The following is a 19,893-nucleotide window of genomic DNA, read 5'->3' on the forward strand; positions in this document are numbered from 1 at the left end:
GCCCTCTGCCCAGGGCACGGAGGGAGCAGGGCGGGATGCCCCCCGCAGCCGCCGGGCCGCGGCGGTCCCCTCCGCGCTGCTGGTGCACCGAGGCCCCGCGCGATGCCGTTTTTCAGTGCCACATGCAGGGCAGGGACCCACTGCTAGCAGTCATGCAGCGCTGTGCAAGGAGAATGCCAGAACTATTATGGATTTTGATCATTTTGATCCTCTCTCCACAGTACAGTGCTGATCTGAACCAGGAAAGACCCCTGGACACGAAGGAAGAGGCCAGCTGCCAGAGCAAGCCCCCTTCACACGGGCCCCAGTCTGAGCTGCTCACTGGGGCTCCGCCGCCCTGGCCTCATGCTCCTACACCACGTTCACCTGAGCCGCTCCTTTTATTTGATAAATACAGTCTGTTGCCTGGACAGAATGCAGAAGAGCAGGATTTTACCTCGGTGGATAGAAGCTTCCTTCTCACTGACCTCTTTCCCCTAAATGTGCGCTGAGGCCTCCCCACTGCTGAGCACCTGTGGCCAGAGCTGACCTAGGCAAAAGGTGCATTAGCCACCTCCTAACTGCTACAGAAGGCAGTTGGAGAAGGAAGTGTTCAAAACATCTTTTTTATGGAATGGAAGAGCGAATTGTTATTTTTAAAAGTAAGGATGCAATGGCGGTAACATGCAATGCAATTATGTGCAATAGGAAGAGCTGTCCTTCAGTCCTATACTAAGTACAGCTTCCAAAGAATTACAGTTTGTAGCACAGGTGGGCTCTTAAACCATTTCTTAGTTGTATCAAAGCATTATCCAGATCACATGACAAATTAAGGTCCCACAGAGAGCACAACAGAGATGTACCACCTGTACAATTATACTGTACTTGTAAAGGCAGAAAAGCAATTCCCCTTATGAAAATGACTTATGAATCTGTTTGCCACAGTATTTCACAGAATATACTATCAAATGTATAATTACAGAAACACACCTGACAATAATTAAATTACTATTTTTGATACTTCATGCCTAAGCATCTCTGCTAAAGAAATACTACTTAAAACTGCAAAGAAAAAACTAGTGTAGTATAAGGACATATAAATACATCTCATCCTTAGTTAAGTCTAAATCCTACTTAGCAAGTACTGATTGAAAGATGTTAACATCTATTAGAAGTCAATATTAAATCAGCCACCAGCTAAATTGTTCTTCCTTGCTTGTACTGCAGTGATAGCAGCTGTGCAGTAATACTGAGGTTAATCTTTCACAGAACAATTAGCATTGGCAGCTTAGACAAATTTAACAGATTTATCAAGTGTCAATATTGAAAATCCTGAGGAAAGGTAGAAAGACCATTATCATCAAATTAATGCGGTGTTGTGGCAAAAGCACACCTATGCCATTTGATGGCTATAATTTTGCATAAGGCGGCAGCAAATTGAAAAAGCATGCACCAACAATCCATGAGTTGGATCTGTTCCACAGCTGGCAAGATCAAATGTCTTCCACTAGAACTTTTACAGAACAAACACCTATTTTTTAGAAATTTTATATCCACCATCTTCCAGAGAATAAACATGCAGCAGTTACCTACTTCTGTATTAGTGTGCACTGATAAGCGTATGCTTATTTCAAAGTTTATTAACATACTGTAACCAAAGAAAAAAGGGTGACTACAGGATATCACTGATTTTGAAATAAGGATACAATTCTAAAATAGAACTACTTAAAAAAAATAGCAAAGCAAAAAGACTCGAGCTTATTTTGTATGTTAGCTCCTTCTAGTGGCTTTCCCTGACTAAACACTTCATTGCTTATTTCAAATTCTCAATGAACTTTACATTTAGCCATTTGTCCAGATATCAAAACAGAAAAAAAGATGGTCAAAACTTCCACCATGTCACCTTTATTGAAGATACTGCAATAAATAGCCACTGCATACATGCAGAGAGATGGAGTGTTCTCAGTGCCACACTCCCCCAGCTACTTCTTCAATTTCAAATCTGGCCATCTATGCACTAAGACCTGCATGGAAAGCTAGACCTCCATCTTCTAGTTCTTCATTTTCCTGTAAAGTTTGTTTGCCTCTCAGCATTTTAGGTTTCTTGTACGCCAAAGAGAACTTCTCTGCAAAATAGGGCAGGATGCTGTGGAGGATAGGCCTAACACATGCAAACAGCACAAGAAGAAGAGTTGTTACTCATGACGCTTCCTAGCATAGTAAGTTTTACATATCCTCTCCTAGCTTGATGCAATTAAGTCTCTGATTCAGAATCCCAAACTGAAAGAACATATAGGACATCACAATTTCTGTTCTCTCACATGAGCTTTAGGGTTTTCTTCTTCCCATAGACTGTGCTCTGCAGGATCTAAACATCACAAAATATTTCCCACACTCCCTAAAAAATGTTATTCTTCTATAAAGCTGTGAGGGAATTATATAGGAGCTCCTATACAGTTGAACTCTTCTGTGAAGCCCCTGCAATACGAACCTATACCCACTTTTCAACTTCAATTCAGATCTTTAGACAATTGTTCCAAACAGGCTCTGAAGTCTGCTCTATCAAGCATGTCAAGGTAAGAGCTCACTTCCACGGAACTGGTGAGCAATATACTGCTATTTGTTTATCTCAGGGTATACCTTTGAAATAAAATTAATGCATCTTATATTTCCAAGGAAATGCCTTCTGAACTTGCATTTACCAAGTCAGGCAGCTAGTGACAACTCTCTTCCTGTCTGGTAGCAGCCATATACTAAAACTACACACTAAAACTAAGCACTAAAAATTATTGTGTAATGAATTGAAAAAGAGTTAATTGTTGATAACTTGGCAGTCTCTGATCAAGCCTGTACAGAAGCACAGTGCTTCACTGTTCATCCTCAATATGCCTATTCTTTTTGTGTTTGATTTCCATCGGAGCATTCAAGTTAACTATCCCCTCTCCCCTACCGTGTTCCAAAACACAAAATTTATTTGCCACTCTTAATGCAATATACAAAGCAATGCAGCAGTTTTTTTATTGCTCACGTAAAGAACTTAAAAGACTATAAAGTAAAAACAAAATAAGCAGTGTCAGTAAACACACACAACAGACAAGTAGCTGAGGACAGCTCCTACAAGCGCATGATATGCAAGTGTTCAATCTTCTGTTACACTTAAAATACTAAGAAAGATCCAAATTAATTGAGCCTTTTACAGACTGATATGTAGTGTTGCAGTGAATGGCATACCTAAAGATTTGTTAGCATCCTCTATGTGTAGAATATATATGCCACCAATAGTGCAGAATAGTTCAACATGTCATGAACTGTAAGTTACAGTATGCCTTATGTTTTATTAGCACAAGAGCATAACTACCTACATAAGCTATTCACTTATCAGGTGTGTTAGCTGCCACCTCCTCAAACAACTGGCTGATATTAACAGATGAACATGCTAATTTTAATTGCTGCATTTAATTATCATCTCATCTAAGCAACAGAAATGGGTGTCCATTGACAACCCAAATATTTTGCAGTATATTAAAAAAATTCGTGATACACCCTCTTTGCTTAACATAAGGGTGAACCATCTTACAGTATTTCCTAATACTTATGTCAGATTTTAAGGTTCAATTATTTTCCCTATTTTCTGAAATTTGCCTGCAGATTCTGCCTATTTCAGACCAACACAGTGGACTGAAATAGCACAAACGAATTCTATAGGAACTTAAGATCAGATTGCAGCTGTTACATGAACTGGGGGCAATACAGTCTGTCAAATACAGCTGTCTATGGCTGTTCAGTATGTAAGTTCAATAAAGGAACAGAATTCTAGCTACTATGTATTTCAGACTGTCATCTTTATAACAAGACAACCGCTTAATTAGCAGTTGGTATGAAGATTATCAAGCTGTCACATATACCAAAGATATCTGCGTACCTGTATAATTTTAGTAACTTGATTCTTTATGTATTAGGAAAGAAGGATACAGTTCTGCAGAACAAAATTTTGCACAAAACTGAGTGTAACACATACACCTTCTTCTAAAAATGCTCCAGTGAGAAAATCTGAGCAGCAGTACCACCAAGTTTTAGGTGCTGAACTATTGCCATAGCATTTACGTCAAACATTAGTCACAGTAGTAATTAGAAACAAGTCAAACAGCAGTCATTTTCAGTAAGAAAATAGTCTCATTACATGCTAATAAAGGATAGCTATGAAAGAATTAAAGAAAAAAATGCTATTCCCTTATTTATAACCACTTTTATTTTACAGTATATTTGTGACATTTTATGTTACTATGACCAAAGATCAGGGTTGTTTACAAATATAATGGCTGCCATTTGATGTAAACAATTTAAAAATGTCTCTAAATATTAAAATTTTACATCATGATTTTGTTTTATTAAACTGAATTACCCTTTGTGCCATCAGGTATTAGTGGAGAGGAACTAATGTAAGCAAAAATAATTTTCAGAAATTAGATGTAGAAACTGAGAAGCCTGAATAAGATTTCAAAACACCACTCCCCCCATCACTGTAAAAAGGAAGAAAGAAAATCCTTTCACTGAAGTTGCAACAAACTGTCAGTCAACCAAGCCCATTTTTATTAAGGCTTCTTTACATGTTATTGAATCCCATCATGCCTTTCATATTCCCAGCAGCACCTTGTTGAAACTGTCTCATCATTGACTGCAATCCTGCCATGCCACCTACAGAAAAGTGAAAACATGTATTTGTTAATTAACTCTGAAGCACAGCCATGCTCCTTCTGAGGTGTCATTATAGCACATATAATGTAATCTGAAATATTATACAAATGCAAAAGCTGAAGAAGATCAGTCAGGTTTAAATGAGGACATCTTCATCAAAAAAGGACAACTGAGTAAATAACTATAGAAAGACCTGCAAACACCAGATTTAAAGTGGGTTTTATGAAGATGATCTCTGCATTAAGTTCCAGACAAAGGAAAAACTCAGAAGGAATGATCATTATCAGTTGAGAAGGTTCCAATATGGGAGTCTTTACTAAAGGCCGCTCTTGTCAAATTCAATTATTTGAGGTAAAGTTTAGAAAGATGGGAAGTTTAGAAATAGACATGCTTTACCAAGGCCTGTTAGATATAATTGCTTTACTGCTCTATCACTTCAAATGTTAACTTGGGAGTTTAATCCAAATGAAGAGGCTAGACTAAGCACTGGTAAGTGCAAAGCATTCCTAACATGCAGACTAAGTTTTCTGACTCTCATTAGAGGAGCTAGAAATACTTAATACTGATATACAATATATACAGACACATTCTCACATTGCACTCCTCACTTCTGTAATATTTAAAATGCACCACTGTAATTGCTTGGTAGTCCTTTCTTGAAGCTGTAAAAAAGGCAACACATACCCATATGATGAAGAACTCTTGGATCCATCATCTTTGCCATCTGTTGGTTCAGTTTGGCCAACTGAGATGGGTTTACATTCTTTGACATATCGCCACCTTAAAAACAAAACAAAAAACCCCACACAAATGGATTAACATACAAGGCTAAAACTAGAAGTAGTTTACCTCCTAATTCTGGATTCAAATCCATTCAAAAGTTACTATGCTAACTGCTTCATGGTGTTTAAGGATGAACACCCCCTGCCCCACACACAACAGTTTAAAGTGTCAGTATTGTAGTACTAATGAACTCTACGTTGATAAAGCTAAAAATACAGTATTTTTCCCTGCCTGGTTACACATTAGCAGCATGAAAAACAGTATAGCTCTTACCAGTTACCTTAAAGAGCTTTCAAATATCATGAAAATGAATTAGCTACAACCCACTTCCTGCTCTACAGTCAAGTCCCCTTTTCCTCTCCCAACATCTAATATACATTTTTTATCTTTCTCTTTGTCCACACATCAAGCGACCTCCACCCTGAGTCAATAAATGTTTTACTTTTTACCTTTGAAAAGCCCTTTGATACCTCCCATCTTTTTCACCATCTGCGCAAACTTAGTGTATTGGGTCAAGAGCTCCTGAACATCTCTGGTAGATACACCTGAACCTCTTGCCACTCTTTGGATTCTTCCTGGCTGCTTACTGAAAACTTTGGCACCATCTGTACTGTCAAGTTCTGCAATTAGCGTAGGAAAGAAAAATCCATTCAACAAACATTAAACATCTGTGTTACAACCTGATAGCACTAATAAGAACAAGTTTGCTGAGAAWTTAGAATACAAAACTTAGTTTAGACTTAGCTCCTTAGAATACAGAACTAGTTTTAGAAATGACAATGCAGAATTGTAGAGAAATAATTGAGGTATAATATTTTATGGGAACAGCACTGAATTGCCGGCCTCTTTCCTATGTTAATCATCATGATGGAAAAAATCTGTCAGAGCTAATTATGCTCTCAGCTTACCCAGTGCAAGCTATATTAATGGGTTTAGCAAAAGGGTAAGAGCATGCTTCTCCCTCCAAGTTTCACACCACATTTCGGTGTGTCAATTAGACACAACACACCTTGAACTCCAGGGAGCAGACTACACCACTGGGTAAAGAAGCTTGAGGGTGGGCAGGAAGATAGCAGTGCCGGACTAAAGATGAATGCAACTTTTTAATGTGCAAGTATAGTAAGTTAACAATTTAAGAGGCAAGCTACACTTCATTAAAATAAATACACTAATTTGAATAGAGCACTTTGAAATCTCACCTATTCTACACAAGAGAGCAGCAAGAGGATCTCAGCTGTCACAGTAAATTTCTAAATATTTGGACTTATTCAGAAAGTTTAAGCTACAGGAACACAAATGTACCCTTTGCCATTTGTAAGAGTGATTACTCCTCTCCGTTGTCTGTCATTGTAAATGCCTTACACCCAACTTGTTTCCAAAAGGATCTCTGTAAATAGGACTGTTCAAAAATGGAAAAATAAGAAATAGCGATTGAAGTTTGCTTTACCTTGGTCATTCATACTGTCCATTATAGTCATCAATTTCTTTAGCCTTGCCATTGATTCCTGTTCGTTGCCTTTACTCATGAAGTCTGTTCCAAAACCAGGGATCATACCCTAGTTTTAAAATGTAAAATGAAAGCTGTGTCAGAGTATGCAAAACTAACTTGAATTAAGCAGCCAGAAATGTAGACAGCAAGTTTAGTTCAGCAGATATATATCACAGAAGTAGGCAAATCATTTCACTGCTTTTGAAAGTTCTTCAAACATAAATGAGAAGCTGATAAAAAAGAAATATTTGGGCGGGTAACTAACCAAGATCTGACTGAATGGTCCCATTTTCATGATGTTTTGGAATTGTTCATACATATCTCTTAGTGTAAATTGACCTGAAGTACAACAAAAATAAAGTTAGCAAAGGTCACACTAACATTTTAGCATTACCCTGTAAATATAAACAATAATAATTGAGAGAGGACAGTGCATAGCTGTCACATAGTGCATAGCTAAGTAGACAAATAAACCTCTTTTCCACCATTAATGTGGCTAAATCATTTTGGATGGCACACACTTAAGAGTTTTAAGCCAGTTAATGTGCAGTTATAGCACTACTTGTCGCTTGATGAAAAGCACACAACTCAATTTATTTGACTACCATATTTATTAAAGAAAGACAGACCAATGCACTTGAGTTAATTTGTGATATATGCAGTGACAAGTAACTCAGTGGTCTACATTTTGTAAAGAACCTGCCATGACTAGTTCATGGTAATACACCTGCTGTTTAGGCTTAGGGAATAACTTACCGTGTTTGAGCTTCTCTATGAGTGCTTCATTATCATCCAACTTTAACTCATTTACTTTATCTATCAATCCTTCAATATCGCCCATACCTAGAAGACAAAACCACCTTTTCAAGTTGACATTAAAAAAAAAATTATACTTTGACTTTCCATTATCCAAAGTGTCTTTTAAGTATAGTTATAAGTAGTACGTACCAAGAAGTTTGCTGATGAAAGGCTGTGTTTTAAAGGGTTCAAAGTCATCTATGTGTTCGCCCGTTCCAATAAAAATAATAGGACTTTTTGTGGCAGCAACTCTGCAGTAAAATATATTTTATATTTTACTCAAAAACAAATTATATTAATATTTTATTAACATCATCAGCTAGGCACCACCAACATAATGCAACCTGTCCAAAGTATCTTTCTTACTCAAACTATGAATGCAAAACATTCAACATTTAGGATCAGAATGGGTAGCTGGCAATAGCTGACATGTTTCTACTTTTGGCACTTTGAAAAAAAAAAATGCAAACTCTGCTTCTACTACACTCTGCTTTCAAAATGATCAATAGAAATGTAAGTTCCTCATTTTCATTGCTGAGTTTCAGAAGCAAGAGGACCGAAAGAAAAATGAATCATGTCCACTCCATCCTAGAATTGGGAGGTCAGATGAGACAGGCATTGATTATTTTTTCTTCTGGGTTCCTCTCACAGACAGCAATCTCAATTTCAATACAGGAAAAAAAGCTTATGCCTTCTACAAAAGAAATAAAGAGAAAAATCAAAACTTTTGAGGAATCAATCACTGGCAGCAGCTATTAGATTAATTCAGCTTCCAGTCTACAGAAAGTATAAAACATACAGTGGCTTCTTAACGCATGCAAGCTCATGACAGCTGGAGCTCACTTTTGGTATTTATATTTTGCTCATAAGTTTAGTTTTCTATCACTCCATTATAAACAGCAGCAAAATGCAGATGGCAGTTTAAAGAACTCCAACACTTAAGATCAAAGTCAGACAGTGATTTAGCAAGCTGGTGTCAGATAACAGACTGTTTTGTCAAATCATCTTGGCTCCATACAAGCTGCATCATTCAAATGCAGCTAGAAATTACACGTCATCATATAAGGTTGAAGATAAACGCGACCATTTCTGAACAGTGAAAACTGTCAAGATACAGCATAGCACATGGGAAGCCAAATGAGGAAGAAGAAAATTCAGGAAAGCATGACTGAAGACTATGTTACTGGACACTGACAACCCAGAAATTTGATCTGCGTCACAATTTGAGGGCCATTAGATGTGACATGCTGGAGTTTTTCCCTTTTGGAAAAAGCCTTGGGCATTAAATAAGCAACAAACTTTTCAGGTGAGCTATGTCTATTAAGTCCAAAATTTATCTTTTTAATAAAAATTTCTGATATGAAAGATGTAATAGAAATAGTTGTTTATAATGCTGTTCTAAGAAGACAGAAGTTTGACATGTGACACAATCACAATGCAATGTTGGAAATATATCACAATACCTGATTCTGATAGACATTAAATGTCAACAGGGCCACTAGAAGTAGGATAAAAACATAACTTACTGACTTAAATCTCTACATCCTGTGGAATACAACAGTAACACTTTCATGGAATAGGTTTCTGCAAGACACTAACACGTTTCATGGTTGTCCAGACACTGCATGTGTCCAGAAATTGTACACCCTATTATATCACAGTACTTACGCACTAAGAGCGCCACCTCCTTTTGCATGTCCATCAAGCTTAGTAACAATAACAGAGGCTACATCTACTTTATCTTTGAAAGCTTTAGCTTGAGCTTCACAAGCTTGGCCAATGGAAGCGTCCATCACATAAACAATGTTATCTGGTTGCTGGAAAAAAAAAAATAAAGAGAGAGAGAGAATATAATTGTTTTCTGCTTTCTTAAATTGTGCTCACGTGTCACATTCAGCGCAGAACTTAATGCAAGAACAGTTAGTATGTAAGAACGTTAGTACATTTTCTATTTGAACACAGGAAAACACTTCTTCACTGGGTGGGTGGTTGAACACTGGAACAGGTTGCCCAGAGAGGTTGTGCAGTCTCCATCCTTGGAGATATTCAAAACCCAACTGGGCATGGTCCTGGGCAACCTGCTGTAGCTGACCCTGCTTGAGCAGGAGGGTTGGATCAGATGATCTCCAGAGCCAGTGGTCCCTTCCAATCCCACATATTTTGTGATTCTGTAAAAGCTGTGCACACTTTAAAACAGAACAACATCTGCGTTTTTATAAACAGTCAGTATTCTCTAAGGACCATTCAAAAATTCTTATGCTGCATTACTATTTGTGAAAGACAACTTACAGCATAGAAAATTTAACAGGTTAACAGTTATTACTTATGTTTTGAATCATTTTAGCCAGCATCTGAGCCAATAAGCTCATTAGTACACACAAACAATTAATGTCAAACAACAGTTCCCATTTGTTTTTTATGTTGAGAGCTCTTCAAGATGCCCCATTCCTCTGAAAGCAAGTCATCTATTAGCAAGAGTTGTGTGGGAAGTGTCATAGTCTTATGCCAGATCACAGAATCACAAACTTGCCAGACCTTCTAAACCCATGCAAAAATCATCAGCTTCATTTACATATCCAAACTGTTGAAAGATACCCAATAATCCTCTCTGTTTCAAGGCAAATATTCATGGCAGTCATAAAAACCTTGGTAATATGCATAGCTACAGAAAATCTTTTATTCTAGTTTGTCACTGCAAAGATCCCCAAAATGAAAAATTAAAGCAGTAACTATAGTCTAGTTACATGCAAGCATCCTTGAATTGATAGATACAAGAATTAAAACTGGCACAGAACTACCAAGCACCAATCATCCAGCCTTAGTTTATTATTCATGTTTGCATGAATATGTTTAAATATTCAGTCTGTAATTTCTATTATATTCTAGGAGCTCAAGTGCTGACACATGCCAGAAGAAACAAACCTGCATAGAACATCTGGAGATGAACAATGAACTGTAGCCAAATTACTATAACAGAAGTTACTGTATTTCTTGGAACTACTCACTATGGCATTAGCAACTTGTAACATCTCTTCAAACAAAGAGTCTTCCTGTTTGTGACGTCCACTTGTATCAACAATGATTATCTCAAAGTTTTCATTTTTAAATTTCTCCACACCTTCTGAGGCAATTATTACAGGATCCATTTCTGTGTAACTGATCAAAGGCAAAGAGAAACATCAACATATGGGCGAATCCTCGCTCCCAAAGAAAACCTTTCATTACTTGACTGTAAACTTGTTAATCATAAATCCACCTAAATTTCAAGACAGACTCTCTCCTATGTCAAGGCAACAACTGCTTAAGTGAAAACATGACTTCCTAAGCAATTTGCTTTTACTATCTAGTGAACTGAAACACGAAGTACTTTCTATCCATCGCCCTTGCTGAAGACTGAACTAGGTTCTGGTAGCCCTTCCTTCAGATAAAATACAACTGAGCACCTAATCAGTGCACTTTCAGTGAAGTGTAGCAGAAAGTGATTTACTGATATACGAAAACTATTTTAGGTCCACTGCTGCCACTACTTGACAATAAAATTGAAGGGTTCAAAAATCTCTTGATCTGTAAAGATGCTATATGGATGACTTCCTGAAAATCTGCATGTGTCTGGTCAGGTCCTTAAGCTGTAACTGCTGCAAGCTACAAGAACATTCTAGGGAATTATCCCTAGATGTCTGATCTGTTCTTACACTCTCCCTGTCATCTACTACTGGCAACAGTATACTGACCTAGACAGACTTCTAGCCTGACCAGAGCAACTATTACATTAATATCTAAATAATTAGGCAACACAAAATGGAGCTTAGTACTTGAAATGTTCAATAAGGAACAATACATTGTTAGAGCAGAACTGATTCCAAACTCCAAACTGGTTTTGAAAGATGCTTACCTCCCATAAAAGGGAATTCTTGCTTTTGTGGCATTCTGCTTTAACTGGTCAAAAGCACCTGTAAGACAGACAGAGTCAAAGGACTATCTAAAAATCTTTAAATATTGGAGATAATACAAATAGTCATTAATGATTTGGTTCTTTACCTGCTCTGTATGTGTCTGCGCATATTAAACAAGTCTTCCAACCTTTCCTCTGATAGAAGTATGCTAACTGTTAAAGAGAAATCCAAAAGATGCAGTCATACCAAAAGCTCACTAGAAAATATGACACTGTATAACAGCTTGTAAGTCACCAAGGATGCAGAGTCAAGCCAGCCTTCCTCAGTTATTCTGCCTACAACTGAGTTCATTTAGTAACAAGTACCAAATGTTGCCACCTCCCTTATTAAAAAAAAAAAAAGTGTTATAAAAATAACCATTCGTGGTTAGATAAAAACAGTTGCTTGACTCAGCTTCTGATTTCAGTTTCCTGAGCTAGGAATGACTATAAATAGCCACAGTTCCCATTTTACTAACTCCTGGATTCTGTTTACTCATAATACTGCAGATAAGAATAGCTTTTAGAAACTACCCAAAGCATTAAGTACTTCAACATTAACTACCATCACGGCTACAGCTTGTACATCTCTTTGCTTCTTTACTTCTGGGACGAAGGGTGGGGGAAGATATTTCTATACCAAGGACATGTTTTAAAGCAATGGTAGGAATCTTTAGTTTCCTGTAACAATGGGCTTTACTAGTACAATGCACACTCGGAGAATGTCTGAGTCACTCATTAAAATACTTCCAAAATATGGTTTGTCTACAAGTAGCAAAAGGAAACTCTTAGGAATTCAGAACATAGATATATTTAGTCTAGTCCTGCATGTGAATCTGTGAAAGACAAGATGACTTAAAACATGCAACAAAAATCAGTCAAGTCATTTTTCCATAGGATAATTTTTATTCCCAACAACCATCATAATTGGGGTAAGCCTTGATTCAGAGCATTCTTTTTTAACCTTAAAAATATTGATCTAAATGTTCTTACTGAGTTGGGGGCTGGAAGAGGTTTCACACCACCCACTTATACTTAACAGAGGCCAATTTCCACTGGTTCCATTAACTAGCTAATGGAAGGAGACTGACTCCACTCACGGTACTTGCATTAGATCCAAGAAGTAAGAAATAGATAGAATCTTTGTTATCCATATACAATACTGTTTCATCAAGTGTTTAGTCAAACAAACACACAATCTTGAAGCAAGTCCTACAAGCCATAAATTGGCCCAAAAAGAATATTGTTTTGGACATTCAGCTCTTGTCTCAGAAACTGCTCTATGTTGTAATCAATTGGCACTTTACCATAATAAATACAGCACAGGTAACAGAAGTCCTACCAAAGGGCTTAATGAAAAGTGCAAAAACATCCAAACCAAATCAAAAAACCCCAAACAGATTAGTGAAAGTTACCTTTGAACAGGTTGTTGTTTTACCACTTCCCTGCAACCCAACAAACATTATAATGTTCTGTTTTCCTTTGGTAGGTGTCCATGCTTTGACCCCAGGATCTACAAGCTATAAAACAAAGCGTAACATATGTTGCAGAACTGAATTTCAGAAGCACAGAATTGTTAGTGTCACATTTGGCTAGGCTAGGTGCCTGGTTTTATTTTTAAAGGGGTAAACTGATTTTTCTATACTCTGTCTTAATTCGTGTTAGACACTTGTTGATTTACTGTGAACTGCAATAGCCTGTGCAAGCTACCTATATATCATACAGCATCATACATAATCATTCTTCAACACTAACAGCGTTAGCTTCTTTCTAAAGCCAAGCACTAGATTCGGGGTTGCCTGTATATATGTCACACATATTCCAATCAATATACATGAACATGTATGATCTCCACCCCACCATCAGTGCCCAAGATGGACCTCTTCTGGTGAGAGCCCTTGAGTACAAGACTGATTGTAGGGCTAACTGCCTCACTTCTTGCACAAGTAGAAGGTACCTACATTCCAGAGAGCCATCAGGGGCAAGTGCAGATTTCACAAGAATAAAGGTCTATTCTGTTAATTGGAAAGAGGACACACTACTGACACCCAGACTCTGACTTGATCAAGCAGACAAATAGAAAGAAAATATCCCCCCCGCCCCCCACAAAGAACCCCCACAACTTTTCATAGAGAAACTGAATGGCTTACACAAAGGCTTATAAGTAGTTTGAGCAAATCTTCACTAAGGTAGCAAAGATGTATTTCTGGGATAAGCCAAAGACATTCCAGAAACTAATAATGCTTTTCCCTTTTTTTTGTCTTTAAATTTCAACTGCTTAAAAGCTTCAAAAGCTTAATTGAAGTTAGTCTGAGAAAGACATCCAGCAAGTAAAGTTTCAATCAGAAAAAACACTATATTTTTGCAGCTCTGGAATAACTTTAGAACAGGATACGCAACAACCCAAACAGGTGGTACACCTATAACTGCAGATAATGTACTAGAATCTCAAAATTTGGCTTGCTATTGTACTGTCTACATAGCTCAGGCTGTATAAAAAAGTGATGTAATACAGAATTTCAAAGTCCTACCTTAACAAGTTCCTTAAAGACAGCATGCTGAATCATTTTTCTTTTGTTTAGGCCAGATGCCATCTCTTCAAGATCAATTGCAGACCTGAGTTTAAGAAATGTTTTTAATAAAACCAAAGCCATGAAACACCATATAGCTGAAAGCATAATTTCAAGCTAAATATAGATTAATTCTCTGCAACTGGAGCAGCACTCTGATTTGCCTTGATTTTTCAAGTAGAGTGTATTTTTAAGAAGTGACATGTATTAGAGACATTACTTTTGTGCAGAGGACAAAAACAATTTACTAGAATACTTGCATATTTCAGACCTGCCTCTATTTGAATTACACATCTGAAAATAGTCAGGGTAACAGTACTGATCATATGTACAGACTATTTATATGCCGCACAGAACATGCAAAGATGCAGTCCCTAGAACTTGTCTATCCATTATATCACCCAACTGACAGCAACTTTTTTTTTTTTTTAATGGAAACAAGAAAATAACAGCAATAACTGGCTAACTTATTTTGGAGGAAGATTCTTTTGATAGAACTGGCTAGACATTTTGTCAAAACTACATTTTCCAGTTAAAAGGGAAATAGAGTCTCGAAGGTGAGCTGGGTTTGTAAGAAAACCATATGCAAGCTAAAAGTTATTCTTCTGTAACCCCAAAATACAACTGTTACAGACTTTAAAAGTCAAATTCATTATTTTGATTATTTTACTTACTTGACGTTTTCTCTGAGTTGCTTCACTAGTTTGATATTAACATCAGCTTCCAGTAATGCTGTACATACTTCTTTTAACATAGCATTTAAAACCTTCGGAGTATAAGAGAAAATGATTTTACAGTACACTGTATTGGCTAGCTTGAAAGGAAAGTGTTCAAATATGATCAATTTAACATATAATCAAGGCTATGAATTAAATGCACATGTTCCTATCATTATATTGAGTGACACATAAAAATTAAAAGTCTACGCATTTGTTCATGTGCAAACACCACTTAAGTTTGAAAGGGTCATGAAAAAGGAAGGTCCTCAATCTGTAATATGCATATTACAACAAAGTAACACAGAACACTTCCTAATGCGTTAGGAACAATGGCAACTTGTAAGGCAGCAAGACTTCCTAGACTTCCCTAGAGGCAAAAGCGTACTTACTCTTTGAAGACAGCTGTAGCAAGTGACAGATAAAGCAAGTAACAGACAGCCATGCAATAATCTCTTGACACCATGCAATCTCTATAAATAAAAGTATTCCCTGAATGCAAGTCGGGCATACCGCTATCTGCATTCTCAGTGGAAACTGGACTACTGCTCTTGGGTATGCCATTCAGGCAAACAGGTGCCTTACTTAGGAACACAGTTTAACAGTTATAAGACTTTTGAACATGGGACTTGAATGGAAAGATTTTTTGAAAGCATTTAACACCTAAATAAATGGCCTCATTTACACAGCCTGAGGTCTTGAGGGAGAAAAGTTTGAACTGCTGGAAATAAAAAAAATGCATCAGGCTATATTTGACTTTGTTGAGATTTTGTTGTCTCCTACCTGAAGACTTGTTACAAACCTTTCCCTTATATACAAGCTTTAAGACTATGCCAACACCACTACAACCCTTGATAAGCCTACTTTCTAGGCACTTTAAGCCACAGATCATATGCCTGCCTACTTAAAAAAAAAGTTTCTAGCAATTTATTCATTCCAGGGGCACTTCTAAACCATCCCATCAGTTAACTTTTAATCTTGTTTTTTAATCCATACAACACAGTGTGCTTATTTATCATTTTAAATTTTTTAATTACAAAAWATGGACTACACCAAGTCAAATGGCTTCTAGAACCACACACCATATTGGCTTGAATGCAAAGGCAGCATCAAACATAACCTTCACACTTCACAGGGAAAAGCTTACACTAAAAGTTATTTCTTTTCTGACAACTTCAGCTCCTACTAGCCTACTACACATCCACATAATCCAGCTGAAAACATGCCTCAGAGCGCTCTATATGGTCTCACAGCCTACCCTCAACCCAAACTTAGGCACAGATTTTGGTTCATCTCCTAGGAACGCTGTTCTTCACCTGTACAGCCACCAGGCTCTAGGACTCTCTAGCCATGGAACCACTATGCCTGAGGTGATAATACATGCCTAAAACCAGTTCTAGGTTTTGGCAGTACTAGCAGGGAGTTACAAATCTTTACGTAGAAATTTTACCTATAGGAAGAAGAGGTTTAGAAATAACATCAACCTACTTCAAACTTCTCGTTAACTTAACTTGGAGAGCAAGATCAGCCTAATCTATCAGCATTTCTGCTTTCTAAACGTTATAGCGCAATCACATAGGCGTATTACATACCTCTTCATTGATAATTGTAGCATTGCTCAGCGAGCGCAATGCTGAAGTTATTTTTCTTCCAAGATCTGCTAGAACCATTTTGGCGGCTTCAAATACAACTCAGAGGAATCTGGAAAACATTTAAAAAAACAAATTTAAAAATTGTTTAAGCTATGCCTTCTCAAATGAATTATTCCAGTATATTTTGGGTTAAGAAACCTGCTTTGCTATCCCTATCAAGGGCTGCACAGAAGTTTTACTTTTTTAATAATTATTTTTAGCAAATCTTGGCCTGAAGTTAATTTTAGGCTATCCTGATGGCCTACTTAAAAACAGAAATAACATACTGCAACTAGGAAGCATTTCACTGTATGGTATACTCGTGCACCCAGTTCGCCATGAAAAAGCAGTCCAGACAGACTTCCAGACAGAATGCTAATTGCTTTTTATCTTCTTATCAGCAATATGTTTCATGATACAATGAAATCAAGCAGGATAGCCTAGAAGCTCTGCATCCTGCACAGACAATATGATCAGAAGCAATACAATTTGCTAGCAAGGTTGAACATTATTGATCTGTTCTATATCTATCCTATTACAAATCAAACTGGATTTCTCATTTCAATAACCCTATGAACATGCTCGCATTTTTAATAGTCAAAATTCATGTGCTATCTTAGGACTCACTCTTACAGGGAGTCAGACAGTTTTTGTTCATTGCAGACAAATCTTCCATACCAGCTTAAAGTATGCCTCAACTCATAGTTAGAAAAATGACAACAAAAAACCTAATTTCTGAAAGGCATGCATAATCTAGTCAACACATGAAACCACTCAGCCTCCCTTCAGCCATATATCTGTTTCATTGGGAAGCAAGAAAAAGATGATGCAATAGCCAATACATACTATTATGAATTATCTACATAAAAACTTAATCTGTAGACACAAAAGAACAAATGCATTTTAAAGAAAATCCAAAAGAAACAGAACATAGTAGTGACTGCAAATGGAGTAATTCCTAAATTAGACTTAAGTGATAGAGAAGACGGGGGGTCATTAACAGAGACAGAAAAAAATGAGCAGAAAAATGGAGGTACAGCCTATGCAAGGTGACAAGATACTCAGAAGAACACATGACAGAAAAGCAACCTAAAATTCTGAAAATGGGCAAGCCAAAATTTGTCTGCAGAGCACAGAAGTCGCAGTGAAGTAGTTACTGCTGAAACAGTGCACTTCAGAGTCTCCTTATCTTCTGTTTAATTTCACAGTTGGTTTCTCATACCTAACTGAAACTACTCCCTTCTAAACAACAGAATTCAGGTTTAAGTTCTTCCTTTCAGAACTGAAAGCAAACTTACAAATATAACTAAAGCTTATGTAATCAAAGTAGCTGACATTTTTCTTTTTTCTTTTCTTTTTTTTTTTTTTTTTAAGAGGGGTAAGGGATGAAAACAGACAAGAAAGCCTGGTGCATTTAGTAAAAAGAATGTATCATTAGCTACACTTTTATCAATTTAAGAAAGGAGGCTACAAACAAGATAGGATGGAAGAAAGCTCTTTATGTACACTCACAGAAATTTACTACCTGCACTACAAGCTCTAAAAAGCAAGGCTTACCAGATATTTATAAATAAACAAAAAGATATATAGTACACTAAATAAAACAAGTCTTCCATGCAAGCTGGCCTCCTGGGTGCTTTGCTTAGCTGAGAGTTAATATTGACATGGAGTTATCAGGTTTAAAAACAAACAAACAAAACAAACCTCCAATAAAACAAAAAGAGACAGCCAATCCCACCCCTCCAATATGGAGGCTATAATGCAGAACAAACCCCCAGAAGCTTCAGAAGATGTAGGATAAATTCAGCCTAAGTACTGGCCTCAGTTGTAGCAAGTGATGCAAATACATATACTTACATGCTTTACAGTTAATGTATGTTGTACGTACAAATGATTCAAAAGAGACATACATTATCATTAGATATTATTGATATCTAATATCAAAAAAAAATTGCCTATCCTTTATTAGGAGCTTTRCCTGCAAGATATTTGCAGATCATTAACAGGACTATTAATTTTCCCCAATTACTGAGAACTTTTGACAGGAGAGTTATCGCAGCCCTTTCCTCATCTGATGTCTAAAAGCTCTGTTCAGAATGTTTTCAAGCACTTTGTGACTGCACGGTCCAACTATTTTGTAAGTAAACAAGAAAAAATATGTGAGTTTGGATGCTAAGAACCACATGAAAAATACCAAGCTAGTGATCAGTATAACTTCTATAGCCATTTGGTGAGTCAGCCAACACTAGAGATAAGTAAACCTTACAACATGAACCTCATTACCTATCAACAGAAACAGTGTAGAAAATTCATTAAAAAAGATTTATATATAAATGGTCTATAAGATCATCTGCAGCTCTGATGGGGATATTCACCTTCTTACTTTGTTGGAAGAGGACTTCTACAAGACATCTGAAGTGGGAAAACTCAGTTTTCCTTACTGGGCATATTTTTAGAGTAATATTGAGAAGTTCCTTAGCATAAAAATAGCACTGTGCTTCAATAAGCTTTGAGTAGACAGAACTACAGCCATGGACAAAATTTATCAGTATACTTGGGTGTGAAAGCTATGAAGTTTAATGAGATGACCAACATACGGCAAGGTAAACACCCACAAAATTTAAAATGAGTTTCCACAATCCTATAGATCTCCAAATACAGAAAGTTAGATTACTGCCTGATAGATAAGTGTTTTCACTGCAGAACTACAGAAAATAATTTAACATGCTACTTCTAGCAGTCTTAAAATAAGAATAATGCAAATACTACACTAAGAGGCATGAGTTGGTTTAGGCGTTTTAATACAAATTGCTTTTGCTAGCATATTAAAGATTTATAAAGCATCAGAATTACTAAGGGATGCCAACTACTGAAATTAATGTCATTTTTCAACGTACAGTCCATCCAGGTTGTCAGTCATGCTACAGATGAAGATACATAAGCTGTCTTAGCAAGTAGCCAACTTGAGTTGGGAGATAACCAAAAGGGCATTAGCACTAACTGCACTGCAGAATGCATATATACGACATTCAGAGCACCTGCAGTTTTGGGAGAGCTTTCCAGCTTTGATACAGCACTACACAAACACACTGAACAAGTTTAGATCTGGCATTACATCACAGTAAATAAGCCTGCCTGTGCCACGTAGGGCTAGCGCTGAGTGAAGCAATGAACGCTACACAATCCGAGCTACCTTCTGAGAATCAGCCTGGACACCTCAGCACTGAGCTCCTGGACTACCGTTCTTCTGCATGAAAACTGCACCACGGAGAGGCTATTCTGCTTAGGACCCGAAAGCCTC

The 19,893-nt window shown here is 37.1% G+C and overlaps 1 protein-coding gene across 2 annotated transcripts; it reads right to left on the bottom strand.

The window, feature by feature from the left end:
* Nucleotides 1-4,210: 4,210 nt before the first annotated feature.
* SRP54 (signal recognition particle 54) lies at nt 4,211-19,886 on the bottom strand. Of its 2 annotated transcripts, XM_026090806.1 has the most exons (17): nt 19,786-19,878; nt 18,574-18,722; nt 16,554-16,665; nt 14,920-15,011; nt 14,207-14,291; nt 13,091-13,195; nt 11,783-11,849; nt 11,637-11,694; nt 10,750-10,900; nt 9,413-9,561; nt 7,895-7,995; nt 7,703-7,789; nt 7,212-7,285; nt 6,905-7,013; nt 5,907-6,077; nt 5,359-5,454; nt 4,536-4,674 (listed from the first exon to the last, which is right to left on the bottom strand). In XM_026090806.1, exons 3-17 carry the CDS (start codon nt 16,629-16,631, stop codon nt 4,583-4,585), a joined length of 1,515 nt encoding a protein of 504 aa, XP_025946591.1. In that variant the 5' UTR covers nt 16,632-16,665; nt 18,574-18,722; nt 19,786-19,878; the 3' UTR covers nt 4,536-4,582. The 2 variants fall into 2 exon arrangements, with proteins under 2 accessions (XP_025946590.1, XP_025946591.1); XM_026090805.1 differs by lacking the exon at nt 18,574-18,722 and having other exon boundaries at nt 4,211-4,674; nt 16,554-16,662; nt 19,786-19,886.
* Between the last annotated feature and the right edge of the window lie 7 nt (nt 19,887-19,893).

Source organism: Apteryx rowi, unplaced genomic scaffold (genome assembly GCF_003343035.1).
Source record: "Apteryx rowi isolate R43461 unplaced genomic scaffold, aptRow1 scaffold_88, whole genome shotgun sequence".
Lineage (NCBI taxonomy): Eukaryota > Metazoa > Chordata > Aves > Apterygiformes > Apterygidae > Apteryx > Apteryx rowi.